The sequence below is a fragment of the Balaenoptera borealis genome (genome assembly GCF_965194805.1).
Source record: "Balaenoptera borealis genome assembly, chromosome: 18".
NCBI classification, from domain to species: domain Eukaryota; kingdom Metazoa; phylum Chordata; class Mammalia; order Artiodactyla; family Balaenopteridae; genus Balaenoptera; species Balaenoptera borealis.
Genome location: NC_138877.1, coordinates 65,022,816 through 65,049,003, shown reverse-complemented (window position 1 = coordinate 65,049,003; position 26,188 = coordinate 65,022,816). Strand labels below are relative to the sequence as shown.

Here is a 26,188-nt window from a genome sequence, read left to right as displayed (position 1 = left end):
TTCTGTATTCTTTTAAAAAGGTACATGGCTGTTTGATGTGCAGGTTTTATTGATTTATAAACATGTAGTGTATAAAATATATTGTTCTGTTACTGTATCTCACTCCGTTGCTTTTTGTCGACACTGTACTTTTAGGACTCTTCTGTGTTGCTCGGAGCACAGCTAATGATTCTAACCTAATGTCACAGTGTCAAAATGCAGGCAACTTACTATCAAATGGTTCAGAAAAATATGTATATACAAAGCAAAGGTGGCAAGACGTTGTGGATAACTGATGACCCTGGGTGAGGTGCCTGCGTGTTCTTTGCACTATATGTTCAACTTCTCTGGTTGAAAATTTCAAAATAAAATGTTGGGGGAGAAGAAATCGGAAATCATAGCAACATGAACAATGCACAGTGAGAACTGTGTGTAAAGAGGCTTCCACGTCCTCAGAAGCATCAGGCAGTCCCCCAGGGCAGGAGTGGCGACTGCATTTCGTGACCACGTGGGGCAGCCCCCTGCTTTCCTGAGGTGAGCAGAGTCCTGTGCAGATTTGTTTCCTCAAAGGCTGAAGTCCTGGGCTCCTTCTCCAGTGTTTCTGGGTCTGTCTCCCCCCAGCTCAGGGTTGCTCTCCGGGACCTGGGCAGAACCAGGGCTGTGTGGACCAGGACTCTCCCCAGGTGTGCAGCTCCCAGGTCTTCACCGTGAAGAAACTCAAGTTCTGAACCCCACAGGGCCCCTTGGTGGCCCAGGCCCATGTCCCTGTCCTCCTTCTGAAAGGCTGATGTTGCTACTCATGGATCAGAGGTGGATGTGGCATGAAGAGAAGGAAGCTTAAGCATCAAAGCCCCTCATCTGCCCACACCCTGGGGTTCCTGAGAGTAGCTGGGGGTTGCAGAATGTTCTAGCTGGGGAGGGCTTCCCTGCTGGTAAGAATCCGCCTGCCAATGCAGGAGACACAGGTTCGAGCCCTGGTCTGGGAAGATCCCACATGCCGCGGAGCAACTAAGCCCGTGCGCCACAACTACTGAGCCTGCGCTCTAGAGCCCGCGAGCCACAACTACTGAGCCTGTGTGCCACAACTACTGAAGCCCACGCGGCTAGAGCCCGTGCTCTGCAACAAGAGAAGCCACCGCAATGAGAAGCCTGTGCACCACAATGTAAAGTAGACCCTGCTCGCCGCATCCAGAGAAAAGCCCGCGTGCAGCAACGAAGACACAACACAGCCAAAAATAAAATAAAATAAATAAATTTATTAAAAAAAAAAAAAAAAAAAAGAATGTTCTAGGTGGGGAAAGAAAGGCAGATTGCAATCAGCCAGCATTTCTAAGTAAGCACATCTGGTAAAAGATCTTACAAGAAAGGGACCCAAGTATCCATGACTCCAGTATTTTGCTGTGCTTTCTTTTCTCATTCTAAATATTCACTTTCACACCTAATTTTGAATTTCTTCAAGAGAGCCCTCAAAACTACATAAACCTTGAGTCCTCCCTGAGTGGAACTTTATCTTCCTACATACATTTTAGGGTAAGTTTATCAATTCTTCACAACATCACAGTGTAATAAAATTTTAGTGTTTTTAGGCATCAGTAAGATAAAGGGGACCAGGCACAAGGAAAGAAAGTAAACCTCTAGACATAAGCTTTCATTTTTAGGTCTTGAATTACCAGAAAAAAGTTACTCTCTTGATTATGCTTGGACTTAGGAAAAAATTGATCTCTTATACCCTTTACACAGGATTTCACAGCCATCACCTATCTTGAGTGAGGGAGTCTGAGTGAGAAATAGTGAGATGTTGACACAGGGCAGATAAGGGGAGGTAAAGAGGTGTTTTCCATGTTCCTACGTCTCCCTTAGAGAAACTCGTCATTAACAATAACTCTATTTGTTTTTTCTATTTGTTTGGCCATTCCTCACGGCATGCGGGATCTTAGTTCCCCAACCAGGGATCGAACCCGCGGCCCCTGCAGTAGAAGCACACTTGTCACTGAAAATCATGTAAATCAGGAGGTATTGCTGTCCCACATCTATTTTTCTGATGCTATACTAATATAATCCCAAAACAAGATTATAGTTTTACTGCAGGAAATTATAAAATGTATCCCCTTGCCAAATGTGTTTTCACTTTAGCGCACTCATTTTTCAGTGGCTTTCAAAGCAAATACAATGGACTCATTACAGGTGGTAAATTGAATAGAGGTCTGCTAAAGCAATCACTGCTGGGATAAATTAACACAGCAACCCAACCCAGGATTGTGGTGGTCAAAAAAAAAAGTGCTGTTGAATGATTCATCAATTTCATTCAACAAATAACCTGATGCAGGGTACTACAGACACAGGAAGAACCAGAAAGTTCAGATTTATAGATTTCAACTGAATTTTCTAGAAAGACGTTGTCTTCACCCAGCTCTTCCTACTTTGAAGTTGGTCAGTTGCCACCACAAGCAGCAAATCAAATTGCTTGATTTGGCTTTTACCAGGATGGAAAGACTCATGACTCTCTACTAAAAGACGAATAAACAGATAGGAGCACGTGTTCCCAGCACTCTTGTTTGCCATAAAGTCAGGGAAGTACCTTTACTAGGTCCAGACAAGTGTGAGTTGCACTGGTTCTCTTGATGTTTGATGTTGCTCAAACCTGCCCTGGAGGCAAAGGATGGAGACCCTTTATGTACGTTCCTCCTGTGAATCCTGGGAGGGTGGGTGGGTGCCCGGAGCTGAGCTGACACTCAATCTTCCATCCCCAAACCACATCATTAACATAATCACCCTGCAACTTAAGAGGAGGCAGAACAGTACACCAGTAGCCAGCCTCATCTTCAGCCCCTAACTGAACGGCAGAAGATCAAACACAGCAGGGAGGATTACACAAAACAATCCTAAACACTCCCAACCCCCATCCTTATGCTCATACAATGCACTGTTTCTTTTTTTTTTTAATAAATTTATTTATTTATTTATATTTATTTTTGGCTGTGTTGGGTCTTCGTTTCTGTGCGAGGGCTTTCTCCAGTTGCGGCAAGTGGGGACCACTCTTCATCGCGGTGCGCGGGCCTCTCACTATCGCGGCCTCTCTTGTTGCGGAGCACAGGCTCCAGACGCGCAGGCTCAGTAGTTGTGGCTCACGGGCCTAGTTGCTCCGCAGCATGTGGGATCTTCCCAGACCAGGGCTCGAACCCGTGTCCCCTGCATTGGCAGGCAGATTCTTAACCACTGCGCCACCAGGGAAGTCCCTGCACTGTTTCTTTATTATGAAATACAACACATATTCAGGAGAGTGTCTAAAACACAACATACCGTGCTATTGTGAACGGATAACGTGCTCACTGGGAGAATCCCAAGCGGCCCCAACAGGGACTAACTTCGCTCTAATCCCATCAGTGGCCTGCCCATTTGTACTGAGCATTTGCTTTCTAACTCCAAATCTGTTTCCAAATTCTTCTTCTTTATGGATGTCAGTTATCTGGCCCAGTCTGATTCTTTGTTTCTTTACATGGGCCTGTGATTAACTTTTTCTATTTTTTTTAAGCATAGGCCACACCTCTTTCCTCCTTTATGGCCACTGGGCCTTACTAACTTCAGGCAGACTCCCCAACTCACCCCAATAGGATGGAAGCCTAGAGAGATTACTCCAGAACCTCTGTCGTGTCTACACCTCCTGGGACAGATGGAGAAACAATGTGAGTTATGGCCTGCACTGGTGCCGGCTTGCTACCTCACAGAAAACCTCCCTAACTGCCCTTGAGAAACTTTCTGAGTTCTTTAGGAAGATAAAGATCCTTAAAGGCAAATGTTTACGCTAGTTCAATATTTTGTACCGCTGGACAGCTCCTTCCAAGATGAACCCTCATCTCCAAATTACTTGTCAAACCTCATCCTCTCTCCACAAATCCTTCTGAATTAATTGGATTTCGGTAAATTCTGGACAGGATTTCTGATGATAATTTCATAACCATACCATCATCTGGTGCTGGAACTGCCTTTTCTTGATTATTTTGTAGTGATTCAAACTCAACGTAGAGTTTTTGTTTTTGTTTTTGTTTTTGTTATTTATGGCTGCGTTGGGTCTTCGTTGCTGTGCGCAGGCTTTTCTCTAGTTGCGGCGAGCGGGGGCTACTCTTTGTCGCGGTGCACAGGCCTCTCAGTGCGGTGGCTTCTCTTTGTTGTGGAGCACGGGCTCTAGGCACACGGGCTCAGTAGTTGTGGCTCGCGGGCTCCAGAGTGCAGGCTCAGTAGCTGTGGCGCACGGGCTTAGTTGCTCCGCGGCATGTGGACTCTTCCCGGACCAGGGCTCGAACCCGTGTCCCCTGCATTGGCAGGTGGATTCTTAACCACTGCGCCACCAGAGAAGTCCCCGACCTAGAGTTTAAAAACATAATTCCATTTTATTTGGAGATGGGTTGGCATTTGAGGCTGGTCCCATTGTCAAACCAAGTCCAGCAACAGACTCTGAGCAAGAGGCTCAGGCATGCTGGGGTGAAGAGGAAGAAATGACAGATTAGACCTTGTCAACCTCTGTTCCTATTAATGGTGCCTGAGACAGACATTAACTTTAAGGTGCAGGGTCTTGTGGTGGTGAGGAACGGGCAGGGCTTTGGAACCAGGTGAAGCTGGGTTGGCCTCCCACTTACTAGCAGATGTGATCTAAGGCAAGTTTATTTATTTTTAGCTTTCGAAGAAAATCGTGGTAAAATATAGGTAACATAAAATTTCCCGTTTGAACATTTTTAAACGCACCATCTGTGTCATTGAGTACTTCCACATTGTGGTGCAATCATCACCACCATCCATCTCCAGAATTTCTTCATCTTCCCCAAACTGATACTCTGCACCCATTAAACAAGAACTCCCGCATCCTCAGCCCCTGGCCACCACCCTTCTACTTTCTGCCTCGAATCAGACTACTCTAGGACCTCATTTAAGTGAAATATACAATAGTTGTTCTTTTGTGACTGGCTTATTTCACTCAACATAATGTCCTCAAGGTTCATCCATGTTGCAGCCTGTGTCCGAGTTTCCTTCCTTTTTAAGGCTGAATAACTATTGTGTTGTATGTATATACCACATTTTGTTTATCCACCCATCTGTCGATGGACACTTGGGTTGCTTTCATGTTTTGGCCACTGTGAATAATGCTGCTATAAACATGGGTGTACAAATATCCGCTGGAGTCCCTGCTTTCAGTTCTTTGGTGCATATTCCTAGAAGTGGAATTGCTGGATCATATGGTAATTCCATGCCTGTTTAATTTTTGGAGGAAATTTTTAGCTTTTTATTAAAGTATAATATACTATTAGAAAGTGAACCTAAGTGTACTGTTTGAGTTTTCACAAACTGAGCACCACGTGACCAGGACACAGGAGCACTCCTACCACGTTCCCCTGGTTTCTACATCATTAACCACCAGTCTCTCAACTTTCAACAACACAGATTAGTTTTGTTTTCAAATCTATTAATACTCTGTAAAATGGGGATTAAAATACAAACTTTCCACCGTTGTCGAGATGATTCATTTATTCATTCCGCAGATATTTACGGAGTACTTACTTTGTGCAGTGTGCTATGAACAAGACAGATAAGATCCCTCCTAGAGTGTCATTAATCAATGCATGTGAAAAGCAAGCATGGTGCTTGGCACATAATTGATACCCAATAACTGCTCACTGTTTGCCATCTCCCCTCCCCAACCTACGCCCAATCAGTCCTATCGTATAAGCAGCCTCATGTCTACCTTCTTCAAATGGGACCCTATCTGGCTCGTAGATCAGAGATGCCACCAGGGTCTGAGGAGCACAGAGCAATCCAGGCAACCTCTCCTCTGATAAACGTCTGAGGTGCAGACCAGCTGCACCTGTGCGGGCAGGCAAGAACAGATGCCTGGTCTGTGAGCCCACCTTCCCCAAGGCCTGAAAGGGCTTCCTCGTGCTCCCCGGCACGTTCCTCTCTCCTGCAAACAATGCCTAACAGCTTTCTGGTGCCCTGGACTTTTCACAACTGACGACTGAGCCAGGAGGGCTGCATTTTTAACCGGTGTGGGTCAACTCTCACTTGCAGGAAAATACGTCTGGCCTCTGCAGGAGAAACCAGAGGAGCAGGGCAGGAGGTGCCCGTGGGGTGCTCATGGCATGCTGGGTACCTGGCTCTCGGTGGAGTCCGGGGTGAGCGCTGCAGGCGCCCCCCAGGAACTTGCGGAATGTGCTATGTAGCAGGGGTGTCACAAGTGACGTCTATGTCTCCTTGGGATGAGAAACATATTTTTTACTAACCTGGGAGAAGATGTAGATTTCTAAAAAATTTTTATTGGCGTAGAGTTGCTTTACAATATTGTGTTAGTTTCTGCTGTACAGCAAAGTGAATCAGCTATACCTATACATATATCCCCTCTTTTTTGGATTTCCTTCCCATTTAGGTCACCACAGAGCACTGAGTAGAGTTCCCTGTGCCATACAGCAGGTTCTCATTAGTTATGTATTTTCTACATAGTATCAACAGTGTATATATGTCAATCCCTGTCTCCCAATTCATCCCACCCCACCCCGCAAGAAGATGTAGACTTTAAATGGCTAATTGGGAAGCTCAGAACATCTTTCTTTTATAAAACTTGCCAGATGTGTATCATGACCCACACCTAGGAGTCCAGGTTGTGACGTAGGCAGCTGGGTGCCTTTGCCCGGGCTTCTCACCCAGCTGCGGCCACCTTTTCCTTACCCGTCCCTTCCTCGTTGGTGGCTTCTCCATCATCAGCACCCCTCGCTTCTCTCCTTCCCCCGCAACCTCAAGCTGCTCTCAGCAGGGGACCTGCTGTCATTTGAGGTCAGTGTGGATTTCAGTCTGTGTGTGCCTCCCAAGGATAAACGTTTTTAAACTCAGTGACTGATGGTTTAAAGTGTCCCCACTTACCTCCATCACTCTAAATAGTGTTTGCTATGTAAATACAACTTTAAGACAGTCCCCGGCCTCTGTTCCAACAAATTGTTGTCCCTTAGCCCCTCCTACATAGAAATTCTGGGTTCTCAACAGCTTAGCCCTTACCTGTACTTGTTATGTAGGAATTACCTGGATGCGATGTTAGCCTCCAAGGGCACCACTGAGGTGAGGTACCCCAGCCGTCATGGATCAGAAAGACTCACGGTCCAAAAGGTGCACAGGCTTAGGATGGGGTGTAAGGGGGACACAAGGACCGCACTGCCTGAATCCCAGATCATACAAATTTCATATGTCCTGTCTCTCTCTCGCTCTCTCCCTCCCTCTTTGGGCTGCATCTCCTCCTAGCAGTATGGGTGTGAGGACCAGTATTGCGTGTTGAGCAAGCGGACCCAAAAGACAGCAGGCGTGGGGGCCAACACACCACCTGCTCTATCAGAGACTCAGGTGTGCACACCTGGCCACAGCTGGAGCTTGCCAGTTAGCCTGCCTAGCTCTTGGCGCTTTAATTCACTTTTCTTGGGCAGAGCACATACGGAACCAGATGGCATATACTGGGCATTGCCAATTTGTGGTTGACGTGGGCATGACCCAGCTGCCAGCTTAGGGCAAGCACGGTGACTTGGTCTCTCCATCTTTCTATTTATGAAGAATAATGCTTGTCCCATTGTATATTCCTTTTATTCTGCTTATTTTTAGCATGGCTTTCAGATGATCAACTTACTTATTAGCTATATCTAATATATCCTATTAGGTTTGCTTATGTTTCATAAGCTACTTGCTTACCTACTATCTATACGTAACACTTAGGAGTTTCATCCATTCTGCCTGTATTTCTTGTCTCCTAGGCAGAACTGACTACTGCCAAAGAATATAGAAAAGGCATAGTATAGTACTTGAGAGACAGGCTTTGGTCTCTGTCAAAGAAATTCCCAGCATTCACAGTCACGTAGCACAGGTTTGGACAAAACAAATCACCTTCTTATTGTCCTAAAATGAACCCAGGCAGGGAAATCGGTCATAACTTCCCCAGAGGAGTCAGGGAACACTAGCAGATGTACAAGTAAGGATGAGTAAACATGTAACAGGCTTTGTTAGTCCCGCTTACATTTCACATTTATGGAAGTGGGGAATATATATATTGTATATACATAAGAGAGAATATATATATTGTATAATGTAAAAGAGAAGTCTGTATATGTAGATGTATGGTACATACTTCTGAAAGTGCTACTACCACAATACCTCTGCACATTTGTACTTCTGTCTTTGAATCATGCCAGAAAAAGAGGCGTCAGTACTACATTAATAATAAAATGCTCTGGGACTTCCCTGGTGGCGCAGTGGTTAAGAATTCACCTGCCAATGCAGGGGACACAGGTTTGATCCCTGGTCCGGGAAGATCCCACAGGACGCAGAGCAACTAAGCCCGTGCACCACAACTACTGAGCTTGCGCTCTAGAGCCCACGAGCCACAACTACTGAGCCTGCGTGCTGCAACTACTGACGCCCACGCGCCTAGAGCCCGTGCTCCACAAGAGAATCCACCGCAATGAGAAGCCCGCACACCGCAACGAAGAGTAGCCCCCGCTCGCCGCAAATAGAGAAAGCCCACGTGCAGCAACGAGGACCCAATGCAGCCAAAAATAAATTAATTAATTAAATTAAATTTAAAAATAAAAATAAAATAAAATGCTCCTTGTAACCCATTTTTGCTCCTGCGATCCTCCCCTTTTCCATTTCTGTCCACGTAAACACTTCCTGTTCGTGCCATGAGTCAGTTAAAATGGGAACATGAATTTCTTTGAACATATGAGTTAATGTTATTCTGTTAGAAAAGAAAAAAAAAAGAGAAAAGAAAAGAACAGCTAGAGGGCTCTGCTGTCACCCCAAATAAAGCAGTCATACGTCCCAAATACAGTGGATGTAGTGTGGATCCCTACAGTTGCCTAGTTTGGCCACCAGATGGCGCCATGCACCATTAGGACACTATGGTTGCCGCTGTGCCCGCAGCTCTGCAGGGTTGGGGCCCACGGAGGGGGACCGAACCCGAGGAAGCGAGTGAAGGCTAAGGACGTGGAGGCGGTGCAGAGCAGAGGCGGGGAATGTAGACTTTAGGATCAAATAGCTTGCTTCCCAGTCCCAGCTCCCCCGTGGCACCTTCGCTTTAGATTCTCATTGAGAAAGGGAGAGGCCCTGCTCAGGGGAGGTCATTCGGTGGAAAAAAATGGAATGATGCTGTGGACCACCAAGCACAGCACCCGGAACTCACTAAGCACACAGCACTCATCTGGGGCTGGAACATGTATAAATTCAAGACTGTATCATGTTTGTGGAGGGGACACCGTCAATGAGACTTTGCATACACAAAGGACTTCTATCTCAGTTACCTCTAATATTTCTCATATTGCAGCAAGGGGAAACGAAAGCCTAATCTATTGAACAGATTTATGCTCAGCTCGTTCATAAAGCCCCTGAAATGTATCCCCTCGCCTCCCTCCTCTCTCTCTCGTTCCATCTGTCAGCAACACAGCTGGGAAAGTCTCACCAGGGTGAGGTGCTTATTCCCCAGGAACAGCCCACGGTTGCTGAAGACTGGGTTTTGCTCCCCTCTTCCCAAACGACATGCCACTGATTAATCTTTTATTAAAAGGAATAAGTTGTCGAGGGGGGTTGTTTTGGGTTATCGGTTTAGTGATTTATTTGTTTTGAAGAAGAGGAAGGAAAGGAACTATGAAAAGAAAGTTCATGAGTCATACCTGGCATGACAATGATTTTTTTCCTTTTCTTTCTATATATATATAAAAGCAAAGACACAATTGCTTTCATAGCATGGATCATTAATAGATCCCTTTCCCGCCTTAAAATTCATTTTTAAATACTTTAGTGCACCATTAACAATTGAATAATTGAGCAGAAATAGAGATTTCTAAGAAAAACTAATGGTTGACATTCTGCTATGTTACTCATTTTGAATGAAAGCTGTGGTTTAGGAAAGACTTTTGGTTCCTTCAAAAATAAAAAGGTAACAAAGTTTATATTTCAAGATGCTTATTTATGCTCAACATCCCTAATTATTAGAGAAATGCAAATCAAAACTACAATGAGGTATCACCTCACACCAGTTAGAATGGGCATCATCAGAAAATCTACAGACAACAAATGCTGGAGAGGGTGTGGAGAAAAGGGAACCCTCTTGCACTGTTGGTGGGAATGTAAACTAATACAGCCACTATGGAGGACAGTATGGAGGTTCCTTAAACAACTAAAAATAGAATTACCATATGATCCAGCAATCCCACTACTGGGCATATACCCTGAGAAAACCATAATTCAAAAAGACACATGCACCCCAATGTTCATTGCAGCACTGTTTACAATAGCCAGGTCATGGAAGCAACCTAAATGCCCATCAACAGACGAATGGATAAAGACGATGTGGTACATATATACAATGGAATATTACTCAGCCATAAAAAGGAACAAAATTGGGTTATTTGTAGAGCCATGGATGGATCCAGACACTGTCATACAGAGTGAAGTAAGTCAGAAAGAGAAAAACAAATACTGTATATTAACGCATATATGTGGAACCTAGAAAAAATGGTACAGAGGAACCGGTTTGCAGGGCAGAAATAGAGACACAGATGTAGAGAACAAAAGTATGGACGTCAAGGGGGGAAAGCGGCCGGGAGGTGGGTAGTGGTGGGATGAATTGGGAGGTTGGGATTGACATGTATACACTAATATGTATAAAATAGGTAACTAATAAGAACCTGCTGTATAAAAAAAATAATAAAATTTTAAAAAATAACAAAATTAAAAAATTAAATACTGTAAAAAAAAAAAAAAGATGCTTATTTATTCAATTAGAAATACCACAGTGCCAACTAGGGTACCAGACACTTTCTAGTCCGTCTGGTGGTGGCAGTAGAAGAGTGGTATCAAATTACACTAATTTATATGGGAAGAAAAATAAATCTCCTCCCACACTTTGCTATCATCTCCGAGGGTGCTCTGGGTTTTGTCCAAGAATCATCTGGAGGTCAGGGCACAGGTGCATGACAAGCCCTCCATTCTCGAGTCTGCCCTGCGGCCTGAGGGCCACCTGGAGCCAGAACCCCAAGGTCCCTGCTGGAGGAGGTGTGGGCACCCCCCAGATCACCTGGGAAAGCCCAGAACTACTTCCTCTCCTTCCAATCCAGCACACCCAGAATTCTCCCTCTTACAGAGCTGGTTCAATGAAAACCACACCTGTAACAGCCAGCTGTGTCTCTGTGTCTCTGTGTGTGTATGTGCTCAAAATATGTTTTTAAAGGCGCTTAACTGGGAATCCTTGAATAAAGCACAACTGTATTTAATCCTTCCTTCCTTCAAATCACAAATTCCAAATAATGATATTACTGTAAGCTCTTTAAATTCTGGCCAAAACAAATCTCTTGGGGTTTTCAAAATCCTCTCTCACTGGTAGTGAAGCAAGCCTGTCTTGAGAAGCTTCTGTCACTCCGTAAGCAGAAGGTGGTGGCAGCCTAGGTTGCACGGTGGCAGCAGACAGACAGTCACGAAATTGTAGGTAGAAACGTTTGGACTTGGAAACGGGCTGGAGGAGATGGGAGAGAGAGAAGGCAGCTCATAACAATTAGAGTGTTTGGGAACGCACGTCTGGCCGCGTGGCAGCGCCCTTACTGATATGAGGAAAAAGGCAGAGCGCGAGTTTTGGAGGGGAGATCAAGAGCTCAGGTGTGGACCTGAGAAGCCTAAAATGCCCGCGCCACGTCTCAGTCAGATGATCAGCTGGGCACCAGTGTGTGGAGCTCAGAAGAGACCTCAGGGCTCCCTTCAGGAGAGACTGAGCAGAGACACAAGGGAAACCGGGAGAGGGTCCTGTCGAGGAAGTGAGGAGAAGAGAGTGTTTCAGTGGACCCTGCAGGCAGCGGCATCCGATGCCACGGAGAGGCCAACGCATGCAAACTGGAAATGTCTACTGGACGCAGAACAGGGAGGTTCCTGGTGATCTCTGCAAAGGGTTTTGTGGCATCCTGGAGGTGCAGGCGGACCGAGGCGGGTTAGTGAATGATTCAATACTGAAGGAGTAGAAAGAGTAGTGGAGACAATTTTTTAAAGATGTTTTTCTTGGAAAAGAAACAGGCAAAAGGCAGTAACCGAAGGGGGCTGGGGGTTTAAAAGAATTTGGGTGTTTTGTTTGTTTTGCTTTTTGTTGAAATACAGTTGACATATAACATTGTATTAGTTTAAGGTATACAACATAATGATTTGCTATATGTATATATTACAAAATGATCACCACAGTAAGCCTAGTTAAATAACATCCATCACTACACAGTTTCAATTTTTTTTTCTTATAATGAGAACTTTCAAGACCAAATCTCTTAACAATTTTCAAGTATACAGTAGAGTATTGTTAACTATAGTCACATGCTGTACATTACATCCAGGACTTACTTATCTTGTAACTGGAACTCTGTGCCTTTTGACCACCTTCACTCCTTTCCCCCAAGTCCCACTCCCCATCCCCGCCTCAGGCACCACCAACCTGTTCTCAGCATCTATGAGCTTGTTTTTTTCTGTTTGTTTGATTTTTAGATTCACATATAAGTGAAATCATATGATATTTGTCTTTCTCTGTCTGACTTCTTTCACTTAGCATAATGCCCTCAAGGTCCATGTTTTTGTTTTGAAGATGAGAAAAACGTCTGCATGTTTATGTGCTGATGGGAATGATTCAGTAAAAAGGAAGAATTTGATGATGCATCAGAGAGATTGGGGGAAACTGCAGAAGCCAAGCTTTGAAAAGGCTACAGGGAATGAGAGCCATGTGCCTTTGTCAGGGGGTCGGGGGAGGGCTGTGCACAACTTGGGCTCTTTTGCCAGATAAGGGGAGCTGTCAAAGAATCCACTCCCCCCACAGCCCCACTACAAAGTTAGAGTAAAACCAGCTTCAGCCAGAGATATTTATTAGGCCAACAGTTATCAGCACAGAAGGCACAACACCATTCATGCAACCAGTTCTGCAAGCCCGACCCACTCCCAGCTCTCCAGCCTTGGTGGGTTAGTAGGTTGTGCTTGTGTCCATGTTCCCTGCCACCGACCCAGCAACCTCGGGCTTGGCCATGTGGTTTGCTTTGGCCAATGAAAGGTGAGTGGAAGTGATGTGTGTCACTTCCAAGTAGAGGTTTTAAGATCCTTTCTTTGGTCTCACCATCGTTCCCTGCCCTGTGCCTTGAGACCAGTATATCCTACAGAGGGGCTCCTCCCTCAGGCTCGTGGGATGAAGGAGATGCAGAGCAGGACCTCAGCTGACCCGCAGCCAACATGCCAACAGCTTTGGTTGCTGGAAGCCCCTGAGAATCGGGGCACTGTTTGTTACCAAAACACAAGCCAGCTAAGGCTGACTGATACACAGGAATTCCAACCTACTTTTCCCACTCTATAAAGGATTCACTTGGACAACTTTCCCAAAGCAACATTCTGCGCCCTCTTTCTGATATCGTGTGGTCAGAAATTTCCCTAAACCATTTTCCTGAACCCAGGAAGCCACGAGCCCCATCTGTAAGAGGTGCAAGCTGGAGGCTTCAGTGGATAATTTTCCATGTTCATGTAAGGCAGATAGGTGTCTGAGGTGGTGGAGAGGGTGGTATTTTCAAGCTATTTTACCTTGTCCACACATATCAAATACTTTTAATGTCCCTGAGAAATGGCCCTTTCTAACATCCATCACTCAAACTAACAGGCCAATAGTTTTGCAAATAAAAACCCATTTGTGGGGCTTCCCTGGTGGCGCAGTGGTCGAGAGTCCACCTGCCAATGCAGGGGACGCGGGTTCGAGCCCTGGTCCCGGAGGATCCCACATGCCGCGGAGCGGCTGGGCCTGTGTGCCACGGCTGCTGAGCCTGCGCTCTGGAGCCCGCAAGCCACAACTACTGAGCCCACGTGCTACAACTGCTGAGGCCCACGTGCCTGGAGCCCATGCTCTGCAGTGGGAGAGGCCACTGCGGTGGGACGCCTGTGCACAGCAACGAAGACTGGCCCCTGCTTGTCGCAACTAGAGAAAGCCCGCACGCAGCAACGAAGACCCAACAAAGCCAAAAATAAATTTAAAAAAAAAAAAACCCATTTGTGGCATCTGATACATTAATAAATGGTCAATTCTGGACTAAGAGACAATATCAAGACTTGTAGTGGGGCTTCCCTGGTGGCGCAGTGGTTAAAAATCCGCCTGCCAATGTAGGGGACACGGGTTCGAGCCCTGGCCTGGGAAGATCCCACATGCCGCGGAGCAACTAAGCCCGTGCGCCACAACTACTGAGCCTGCACTCTAGAGCCCATGAGCCACAACTACTGAGCCCCCGTGCCACAGCTACTGAAGCCCGCATGCCTAGAGCCCGTGTCCCGCAACGGGAGAGGCCACCGCAGTGAGAAGCCCACGCACCGCAACAGAGTGGTCCCCGCTCACGGCAACCAGGGAAAGCCTGCGCACAGCAACAAAGACCCAACGCAGCCAAAAAATAAATAAATAAATAAAAAAAAGACTTGTAGTGGCCACCCTAGGAGTATGGCCCTCTCTAATAGAATGCTGGACCCCCTGGACTGGGCCTTTTTGTTTTGAGTTCTGTAACCCTTTATCCAAACACAAAAACAGAAGGTTTCTGTTGTATAACACAGGTAGTAATTGACAATACTGCAGATTAGTATAGGTTGATACAGACTATTTTTAAAAGATAATTTCTTTCTTAAAAAATATGTATTCACAAGTGTCCAAAAAGTACAAATCTAGGATGTGCTAAGCTCTTTATCAGTTTCATTCAGAGGACGGCCTGTCACAGCTGAGGCTTTACATCCATCATTTTAAAAATCAAAATATTTCGATGTCAGTCTTCTTTCCACTGCCCTAAACAAGGTAGCATTTTCTAATGAGCTGACATTAAAGAAGGCTTATGCCTTGAAAAGAAGCCCATGTCCATTAGTTGGAGGTTTTGGCATCCTCTACGGGCTGGGACCCTAGTCTTAGCGGGAGGACGTGCAGGTGGCATCCTGGGGGAGTCAGAGCCTCCGCGGACCCTGCTCCAGCTGTACAGCTCACAGGACTAGTTCCTACGTGGATTTGCCTGGCATGATTCAAGAAAGAGAAGCTCATTTTCATCCCACTCTTCTGGAGTTCCGTGATAACATATAATAACACCCCAATGGAATGTCTTCCACAAATTACGTTATGGGGTGTCCTCAAGTAATTGCTAAAAGACACAGAGTCTAATTGTTCCATAATGTTGTTACCTACTTTATCTGGATGATCAATGGATCTGTAACTCTCCCCCTGGGTTTCACACTCATAACTGTGAGGAACGTTTGAGCCAAGTGGTAGATATGAGAAGAAACCCCACAGAGATTGTCCAGATCTCTAGAGAGTTACTGGGAAGTTTTGCCAAATCCTGCTCTTTTGATTCACACTGAGCTCCACCCCGTTCAAGATAATGTCGGATTCATTCTGGTAGCTTTCCATGGCTTTAGCTGAATAAGCAAATACACAGCACTGGCACTGAGCAATGCATGTCAACCTTTGTAATGGATTGAATTTGTTTCCTAAAAAGATTGTTCAAGTCCAAACACCCTCAGAATGTGACCTGAGACGGGTGTTGGGAAACAAGGTAGTTGCAGATGTAATTAGTTAAGGTAAGATGAGGTCATATTGGAATTGGAGTGGAGGGCCTCATCCAAAATGACTGGTGTCCTTATAAGAGAAATTTGGACACACAGAAGCACAGAGGGAAGGCGACGTAAAGACACACAGGAAGGAGAGGAGGGAGAAAGATGGCAGCGGCAATACTGGATCATTTGGGTGCCTTATGGATGCAGAATCTGAGGGGGAAGCTGGCTTTGGGGAAATCTACCATTGTCGAAGACAAATAAAGTACAGCAAAGACAAGATGTGGTATTTGGCAAAATTGATACGAGGAATGTCCATTGACCAGGCTCTGGCTCAGTTGGAATTCAGTGACAAAAAAGGGGCCCAGATAATTAAAGAGGTTCTCTTAGAAGCACAAGATATGGCAGTGAGAAACCACAATGTGGAATTCAGATCCAATTTATATATAGCTGAGTCCACCTCAGGGCGAGGCCAGTACCTGAAACGCATCTGATACCCCGACAGAGGGTGCTTTGGGATTATGGAAAAGGTTTTTTGCTATTATTTTGTGAAGTTGGTGGAAGGCCCTCTACCTCCAGATGAGGCACCGAAGACAGCAGTTGCCCACGCCAAAGAGTATATCCAGAAGCTTCGCAACCAGACCATCATTCACACTCTATGATGGGCGTATTAAGACTCCACAGAGTATATATTTTCCCATTTATTTCCTAAAACCAACAAAAATTAAAAACAGATGCTTTTTATGATTTGTCATTAAAAAAAAAAAGACACACAGGAAGAAGTGGAGGCAGGGACCGGAGTGATGCGTCTACAGGCCACGGAAGGCAGAGCTGCCAGAGACTAGACAAGGCAATGGGAGAGCCTCCCCACGAGGCTTCAGGGGGAGCAGGGCCCTGCTGCCACCTTGATTGTAGACTTGCAGCCTCCACAACTGTGAGGAACTAAATCTCTGTTGTCTCTAGCCATCCAAGTTTTCCGTACATTGTCAAGCAGGCCTAGGAAACTGATGCCACTGTCATTTATCTGTGAAGACTTTAGTCTCTGCCCTCTGTGGTTCTCCTAAACCTTTTGATCAGTAGGAAGACCACACAGAGGGATGCATGGAGAGAGGAGAGAGAAGAGAGAGAGGATGGCTCTGGCGGGGTTTTGAGGTCCTGAGGCTGTGCCCCCTCCCAGCGGACCACACGCTTGTGTATCTGCATGCGTCCCTCTGTCCGCCTCACCCCACAGGGCTCCCCATGCCCACATGGCGAGATGACGTGTTACTAACCGTACTTAGAACGAAAGCTGAAACTGAGAGGCACACAACTAAGAGCACACTAATTACACTGAAGTTTTAAAAAATGAATTACAGGGCTTCCCTGGTGGCGCAGTGGTTAAGAATCGCCTGCCAATGCAGGGGACATGGGTTCGAGCCCTGGTCTGGGAAGATCCCACATGCCGTGGAGCAACTAAGCCCGTGAGCCACAACTACTGAGCCCGCGTGACACAACTATTGAAGCCCACTCGCCTAGAGCCCGTGCTCCGCAACAAGAGAAGCCACCGCAATGAGAAGCCCACGCACCTCAACGAAGAGTAGCCCCCGCCCGCCGCAACTAGAGAAAGCCCGCGCACAGCAACGAAGACCCAACGCAGCCAAAAATAAATAAAATAAATTTATTTAAAAAAAAAAATGAATTGCAGACACCGTGACTAGGGAGGCGGGTGTGTGTGTGTGTGTGTGTGTGTGTGTTTGTGTGTGTGTTTGAGGGCTTGAAGGGAGAAGAAAAGGCCTGAGGTAGCTATTTTAGGGAGTGGGAAAGTGACCCCATTAGTACAAATTCTTGCTCCTTAAAGTCCATTTAAAGTTTGTGATTACATCTCTAATAAGTTCAGTCTGCCCAGGTGGGTGATTCCTTGGGAATGCCCAGCGGCAGGCTTGCAGCAGGTGGGGCTCCCACTCTCTAGGACTGGATGTTTCCAGATGGTACAGCTGAGGGAAGGAGAGGAAGTTGCAGGTGTTTCCCAGGGAGTGATTTTAATGCTGGGCGGTGGAATCCTGGCTGGACGCTGGGACCTGAGGGGATGGCATCCATGGGGAGGGGTCTCCCTGAGGCTGAAGAGTTGTTCCCATGGGCATCCTGCAGCTAATATGCGGGAAGGGTAGGGGATGGATTTGGAGAAGCGGGTGTCTACATCTGAGATTTCAGGGGCGGCGCACTTTCTGGTGATGACAAGATGCAGGGTTTGGTATTGGGATCAGGTGGCTGAGATGGATGGAGTGGAGGAGAGGTTCCTGCGGATGAGACGGTTCAGGAAAGAAGAGGCCAGAGTGTAAATGCTGGTCGAAGGTGGAGTGGAAAGAGTTCCCCTTAAGTGACTGGGGGGCAGTGAGTAGGAAGTTGCTTGAAAGCAGAAGGCGGGTGGGGAGAGGGTGGGGTGGTCTCATGGTCTGGGCATCAGGGGAGCTGGTATCATTTGGCAAGAAGGAAAAGGAGAAAGGTCTGGAAGGCTGGGGAAAATGGGTACAGGACCCACCTTGGGATCTGAGATGAGTGGTGTGTGTGAAAATAAAGGGAATCTGCAAAAGATTACGGAGGAAGCGCCTGTTAGTGACAGGAGGCGGGAGCTCGGTGGGAGATGAGGTGGGATTGCAGAGCGTTCCTGCTCTGATACAGAGAAGGTGTTCCCGGGGAACTCAATGGACATTTGGAGCAATGAGCATGAGGAACTGGATCACATCAGAGGACGTACTGGGCAGTTTGGAGACGACACTGGCATGTCCTGCTGTGCCTGAGTGACTGCAGGATTTGAGTCCTGACTGATTTCTCATCCAGTTGTTCAAAAGATTTTCCTAGAGGCACGGTGGCATCAAGGGGTAGGGATTCCACTCTTCAAGGTGCTTGGAGGCAGGGCAGGTGATGAGGAAGACTCCCCATCAGAGTTTTCTTGGGCACATGATGGCCAGTGTCCCCTCCTGTCATCCCCAATTCTACTGCTTTGCTGCTTCTACTCCTTCCCATGCTGCTGTTGCAGCAGTGCTTTCAAAGCATCTCTACCTGCCTTCTTCTTCTCCTCTTTCAAATACACCTTTTTATCTTCAATTCTCTTGCTTCCCTCCTTGAAAAGAATAATTTTTTTTTTTTTGGCTGCACCATGTGGCAGGCAGATTCTTAGTTCCCTGACGGATCAAACCTGTGTCCCCTGCAATGGAAGTGCAGAGTCTTAACCACTGGACCACCAGGGAAGTCCTGAAAGAATAATTTTTTTAATGAACAGATTTATCTGTTGTTAGCTCAGTCGTATGAAAGTGGAGGAAAGGAAAAAGCTCAGAAAAAGTCAGATGGATGGATTTACAAGCAGATCATGCAGCTCAATAACAAAAAAACAAACAACCCAATCCAAAAATGGGCAGAAGACCTAAATACACATTTCTCCAAAGAAGATATACAGATTGCCAACAAACACATGAAAGAATGCTCAACATCATTAATCGTTAGAGAAATGCAAATCAAAATTACAATGAGATAGCATCTCACACCGGTCAGAATGGCCATCATCAAAAAAATCTAGAAACAATAAATGCTGGAGAGGGTGTGGAGAAAAGGGAACACTCTTGCACTGTTGGTGGGAATGTAAATTGATACAGCCACTACGGAGAACAGTATGGAGGTTCCTTAAAAAACTAAAGTTAGAACTACCATATGACCCAGCAATCCCACTACTGGGCATATACCCTGAGAAAACCATAATTCAAAAAGAGTCATGTACCAAAATGTTCATTGCAGCTCTATTTACAATAGCCAGGACATGGAAGCAACCTAAATGTCCATCATCAGATGACTGGATAAAGAAGATGTGGCACATATATACAATGGAATATTACTCTGCCATAAAAAGAAACGAAATGGAGTTATTTGTAGTGAGGTGGATGGACCTAGAGTCTGTCATACAGAGTGAAGTAAGTCAGAAAGAGAAAAACAAATACCGTATGCTAACACATATATATGGAATCTAAGAAAAAAAAAAAAAAAGGTCATGAAGAACCTAGGGGTAAGACGGGAATAAAGACACAGGCCTACTAGAGAATGGACTTGAGGATATGGGGAGGGGGAAGGGTAAGCTGGGACAAAGTGAGAGAGTGGCATGGACCAAACGTAAAATAGATAGCTAGTGGGAAGCAGCCGCATAGCACAGGGAGATCAGCTCGGTGCTTTGTGACCACCTAGAGGGGTGGGATAGGGAGGGTGGGAGGGAGGGAGATGCAAGAGGGAAGAGATATGGGAACATATGTATATGTATAACTGATTCACTTTGTTATAAAGCAGAAACTAACACACCATTGTAAAGCAATTATACTCCAATAAAGATGTTAAAAAAAAAAAAGTCAGATGGATGATGTGAAAATCTGTGGAGCTCATGCTACGACATGAGTGAACCTTGAGGACGTTATGCTCAGTGAAATAAGCCAGACACAAAAGGACAACTAGTGTGTGACTCCACTTCCACAAGGCACGTAGAGTAGTCAAATTCATTGAGACAGAGAGAACGGTGGTCACCAGGGGCTGGGGGGAGAGGGATGAGAAGCTGTTTTTTAACGGGTACAGAGTTTCAGTTTTGCAAAACGAAAAGCATTCTGGAGACTGATCGTACAACAACGTGAATGTACTTGACACAACTGAACTGTACACTTAGAAATGGTTTCGATGGTAAATCTTATGTAATTTTACCATACCTAAAAAGAAAAGAAATCTCTGGAGGCACTCCAGAAAGCCTGGATCAGATGATTTATACATGACAGAGAAAATGCCAAATAGCAGGAAGAAAACAAGTTACAGACTGTCCACTCAAATCACCTCTGTGTCCCGGTAGCTCCTGGTCCTGAGTTTATCCAGTTCGAGGCTAGGAGACCCACAAAGCCAGACTCTAAGCCCAGGAAGACCAGCACAGAACAACAAATGTATTTCAAAGAAGCTATTAAGAGCACTAGCTTTTTTTTTTTTTTTTTTCCTCTTTCAGGTCAGGAAAGCTTGCCAAGACGAGACAAACAGGTAATTAAGAACTGGTGCTGTTAACCAGCCGCTTCTGTTTTCATTCATAGTAAGAGAGCTTCCAATTTCCCTATGGAAAAGAGGCCTTGATCTCAACGATAAACCCAGACATGAAAAGGATGGAATTAATTGAAGTCCTCTTTGGCCTTTGTCCAAGTTGGCTCTGGGAAGTTTGGCAAGGTATAGGGACATCACTTGGAAAACTCAGATTAGACAAAAAGCCACACAGGGGCGCTCCCTGGGGAAGTGGATCAAATGAATTAAGAACTTGGCCTAGAGTTCACAGGGGAACCTGTCAGGACAAGGCCGGCAGATGCCTCCCAGACCTAGAGTGCAGAGAGGAGAGTCTCCCTACAGACCTCGCCAGGGGCTGTGTCTAACCTCAGGGGGTGCATCGCTGCGCACGCACTTATGGCCATGCTTTTTAAACAGAGATGTAGCGCATACTTCACTCACCTTCCCCAGAAGAGCAGGGCTGAGGCCGAGAGAAGGCTTGTCGTGTCTCCGTAACCGGCCCCCTGACTGCTGAGTGAGCCCGTGACTGAGAGGTGGGGAAGAGGATGAGACGAATGAGTGTCCTCCGACCCCTCGGCCGCTCCGCCCCCTGCCCTGCCCCCGCCATCTCCGCCCTTCTATTCCCCTCTGCCCTTGTATCTGCCCTTGGACTTGCCCTCGCATCCATCCGGGTCTCCCCAGAGTTCTGTCTCAGAGCTGAAATCTTTCTTAAGCTAACTTCTCTATTGTTTAAAAGCTTAGCCCTTGATATTTGAGTGGCTTGACACACAAGGACAAGGAGGGGAGGGGTGAGGCTGGAAAAGGCATGAGGGTCTGAGGTATTGATTGGCTTCTTCTCTCATCTTTTAAACCAGGGTGTGGGGGCACGTAACATGCAGCAAAGGCAAACACCATAGCATTTTCACCAGACCCAGGTCCCCCATCACTGTGACGGGGGGAAAAGTTACCTTTGCGGGCCCCTGACCTCCATGCTGCAGCCCCTCCCACCTCTCCATGTATGTTCCGACCTCTCCTCAAGAGCATTTTAAATTTCTGACTCAGGTGTTAGGTGGCAGGCTATCTGATTAGGTTATTGCATAATAACGACAAAAGAAAAGGACTGGTAGCAAGATAAGACTGGAGCTAATTAGAGACACAGATGTAGAGAACCAACGTGTGGACACCAAGGGGGGGACGTGGCGGGGTGGTGGTGGGATGAACTGGGAGATTGGGATTGACATGTATACACTGATGTGTATAAAATGGATGACTAACAAGAACGTGCTGTATAAAAAAATAAATAAAATAAAATTTTAAAAAAAAGCTATAAGGATATACTGTACAACAGAATATAGCCAATATTTTATAAAAACTATAAATGGAGTATAACCTTTAAAAATTGTGCATCAGTATATTGCATACCTGTAACTTATAATACTGCACAGCAACTATACTAATAAAAATTTTTATTCCAAAAAAAAAGAAGACTGAAGCTATTTATCCAGCATTTCAAAGGGAAGAAATGAATCATTCCAGAAACTGCTGTCAAGTAAAATTCCAAAATGAATTATTAAACCGATGGCTTGTGGCGATTTAGAAAAGGAAGCAGTGATCATTGGAATGACCTCTTGGGTTCAATAAATATAGGAATGTAATGCCAAATTAAATGCATATGCTTATAAAGACTGACGGATCCAAAGAAAACTAGCAAGATCCTGTATAAAGGTTTCAGCAGGCATCTACGTTTCTCAACATGTTCTTTTTTTTTTTTATAAATTTATTTTTTATTTATTTATGGCTGCGTTGGGTCTTCGTTGTTGCTCGCGGGCTTCATCTAGTTGCAGCAAGGGGGGGCTACTCTTCATTGTTGTGCACGGGCTTCTCATTGCCGTGGCTTCTCTTGTCGCAGAGCATGGGCTGTAGGTGCGCGGGCTTCAGTAGTTGTGGCACGCGGGCCCAGTAGTTGTGGCTCGTGGGCTCTAGAGCACAAGCTCAGTAGTTGTGGCACACGGGCTTAGTTGCTCCACGGCATGTGGGATCTTTCCAGACCAGGGCTCGAACCCGGGTCCCCTGCATTGGCAGGCGGATTCTTAACCACTGCGCCACCAGGGAAGTCCTCTCAACATGTTCTTGACACATAGTACTGAGCATATACATATTACATGATGTTAAGGTGATTATTAAATGGGATAAGGGTATTGTGTTTATCTTTCTCAAGTCTTTATCTCTTAGAGATGTGTATGGGAGTATCTATCAGTGAAATTATATGCATCTGGGAGTTGGGATAAATACTGGAGGCAAGCAGCAAAAGTGGAGAGTTTAATGAGAAAAGACGGACAACATGTTAATAATTGTTGAAGCTTGTTTCATTGTTAATAATTGTTGAAGTTCATTGTACTATTCTGCTTTTGGATATGTTTGAAAATTTCCATAATAAAATGTTTAAACACCTACTTCCCACGATAGGATATGAACAAATGTTTGCTGAATAAAAAAGAATGAGTGGAATAAATTCCCTAAACTTTAAAATCGCAATATAATTGTGTCCCCACTGACATTTCTAAAGTGTTGGATAACTTGATGGATCTTTGTTGCTTCTTGGATCCCACACTTTCCTTGTGGATCCATTTTTTTCTTTTCAAAGTATATTTATAAGTGTATTCAGGGAATGGTATGCCCTCTCTGAATGAAAGAATTTTAAAGCCTTTGTGCTATTCAGGAGAAAGACAGAGATACTCAATAGAAGTTGTGATAATGAGCATCCTTATCTGGTTCCTGATTTTGAAGAGACATTTTCTAATTTCTAACCACTAAAATATGGTATTTGATATAGATTTCTTCTAGGTTCCCTTTAGGCTAAGGGATTTCCCTTCTAATTGTAGTTTACATTTCTGGGTGGAGTGGGGAGACTTAATTGTGCATTGATATTGAATGTTATAAAATGATTTTATAATCTATTGATATCATGTAGGTTTTCTATCTATATCTGTTATATGATAAATTACATTATTTTCTGGTATTACACTATCTTTGGATTGTTGAAGTGAACTTATTAAGTATTATTAAAATATATTATGGGTTTTCATTTGCATTAAATTGCTTTATAGTATTCTGACTTTTTTACACACCCTTTTTCAATCTTAAATTAAAATTTCTTTTCCTTCTCTTTCTCAGCTTTTTCCCTTGACTAACCTTGCCAGACCTTTACCTATGCTATTATCCTTTTCAAACAACCGGCTTTGGTTTCCCAATATATAAAATAAATATTCTTTGGGGTTAATTTTTTCCAATTTATTTTTAATTTTACTGCATCACGGTCAACAAGCGTTTTCTCTATGATATCAATTCTTTTAATTCTTTTGTGGCCTAATACATTTATAAAAATATTTCATATATACTTAATAATTCTCTATTTGTTAGACAGAGTTCTATACATCTTTGAGATCAAGCTTACTAATTTTACATTTATATTAATTTTGTATTTGATCTGGAGTTTCTAAGCAGCATGTATGAAAATCTCTATATGTGTGGATTTATCAAATGATCTTTTTTTAAAAAATTATTTATTTATTTATTTATTTAATTTATTTTGGCTGCATCGGGTCTTAGTTGTGGCGCGTGGGATCTTCGTTGAGGCATGTGGGCTCTTTGTTGCGGCGCGCAGGCTTCTCTCTAGTTGTGGCGTCCGGGTTTTCTCTCTCTAGTTGTGGTGTCCAGGCTCCAGGGTGCGTGGGCTCTATCGTTTGCGGCACACGGGCTCTCACGTTGAGGCACGCGACCTCAGTAGTTGTGACACGCGGGATTAGTTGCCCCGCGGCATGTGGGATCTTGGTTACCTGATCTGGGATTGAACCCATGTCCCCTGTACTGTAAGGCGGATTCTTTACCACTGGACCACCAAGGAAGTCCCTATCAAATGATCTTTTGATTCTATGTACTTTTGATTTATATATTGATGCTAAATCATCAGTGTACAAACTCAGGATTGTTTTAAATTTCTGTAATTTTGTTTCATTTTTCTTTCAGTTTTATTGAGATATAATTGACATATAGTACTGTATAAGTTTAAGGTGTACAGCATAATGATTTGATTTACATGAAATGATTGTCACAATAAGTTTAGTGAATAGCCATCATCTCATATAAATACAAAATTAAAGAAAAAGATATCTTTTCCTTGTGATGAGACTCTTAGGACCTACTCTCTTAACAACTTTCATATGTAACATACAGCAGTGTTCATTATATTTATCATGTCGTACATCACACCTTTAGTACTTCTGTATCTTATAACTGGAAGTTTGTACCTTTCGACTGCCTTCATCCAATTCCCCCTCCTGACTTTCTGTGATTTTTTTAAAATCCTATAATATTGATCCTCTTTATCCATAATAATATTTTGTCTTTTTTCTTTTCTTTCTTTTGTTTTTTGTTTGTTTGTTTGCCACAGGATCTATTTTATCTACTATTAATGTATTACTCAGGTCAGGCTGCCATAACAAAACACAAATTGGGTGGCTAAAAAGTAAGAAATTAATTTTCTCACGGTCCTGGAGCCTGGAAGTTCTAAATCAGGGTGCCAGCATGGTTGGTTTCTAGTGAATATTCTTTCTGGCTTTCAGAGGGCTGCCTTCTCGCTATGTACACACATGGTATTTCCTTAGTGTGTGCTTGCAGAGAGAGAGAGAGAGAGAGAGCGCAATAGAGCAAGAGAACTCTGGACTCTCTCTTCTTACTAGTCCTACTGGATCAAGGCCCTACCCTTATGACCTCATCTAACCTTGATTACCTCCCTAAAGGCCCTACCTCTAAACACAGTCACACAGGGGTTTAGGGCTTCGACACATGAATTGGGGTTGGAAGGACACACACATTCAGTCCATAACATTTAATATTGTTATAGCAACTTTGTTGGGGGAAATGTTTTCTTCGTATATCATTTTCCTTCACTTTAAACCTCTGATTTCATTATGTTTTAGGTGGATTTCTTATAAATGGCATAGATGGTATTTCTTTTTTCTTTTTTTTGCCATGCCATGTGGCTTGCGGGATCTTAGTTCCCAGACCAGGAATTGAACCCAGGCCCTTGGCAGTAAGAGCTCAGAGTCCTAACCACTGGACCGCCAGGGAACTTCCCCATAGATGGTGTTTCTTGTCCAATCTGAAAATCTCTTTTATGACTGATGAGTGTAATAAAATAATACATACGTTATATATAGGATAAATAAAAAACACTACACATATTTTATTGTCATTTTAAAGCCCTGTTTGAGATGGAGGCTCCTACTTTTCTTCAATTCTGGACAATTTTCTCTTCAAAAATGACGTTTTTACCTGTTCTGCCTCAGTTCTCCTCTAGTTTCATACATCCCAACTTTCGTTTCTCTTAATCATGCTTTCATATATTTCATCTCTTCATTTCCCTGTGCTACAATCTGGATAGTTTCAGATTTCTCTTCCAATTTACTAAGTCACTTTTCAGCTATTTCTAAACTGCTGTTTAATCTGGTAATTGAGATTCTTCAAACTGTAATGGCCTTCAAAGGAGATTATCTTCTCTGTGGGAGTTCCATGTGACATGGTTTGTGAGTTTTTC

At 44.5% G+C, this 26,188-nt stretch overlaps 1 protein-coding gene and 1 pseudogene across 2 annotated transcripts in view; one reads left to right on the top strand and one right to left on the bottom strand.

The window, feature by feature from the left end:
• Positions 1–25,299, bottom strand: part of LOC309615811 (ATP-binding cassette sub-family C member 4-like) — a 204,891-nt gene extending 179,592 nt beyond the window's left edge. Inside the window, 1 exon segment of the mRNA XM_082365781.1 lies at positions 21,055–25,299. Within this exon segment, the coding sequence (XP_082221907.1) occupies positions 21,055–21,276 (222 nt within the window). The 5' untranslated portion in view covers positions 21,277–25,299.
• LOC309616025 (large ribosomal subunit protein uL22m pseudogene) lies at positions 14,939–16,695 on the top strand (annotated as a pseudogene). Its single transcript has one exon. The product of its transcript is annotated as a large ribosomal subunit protein uL22m pseudogene (transcript).
• Positions 25,300–26,188: the final 889 nt, after the last annotated feature.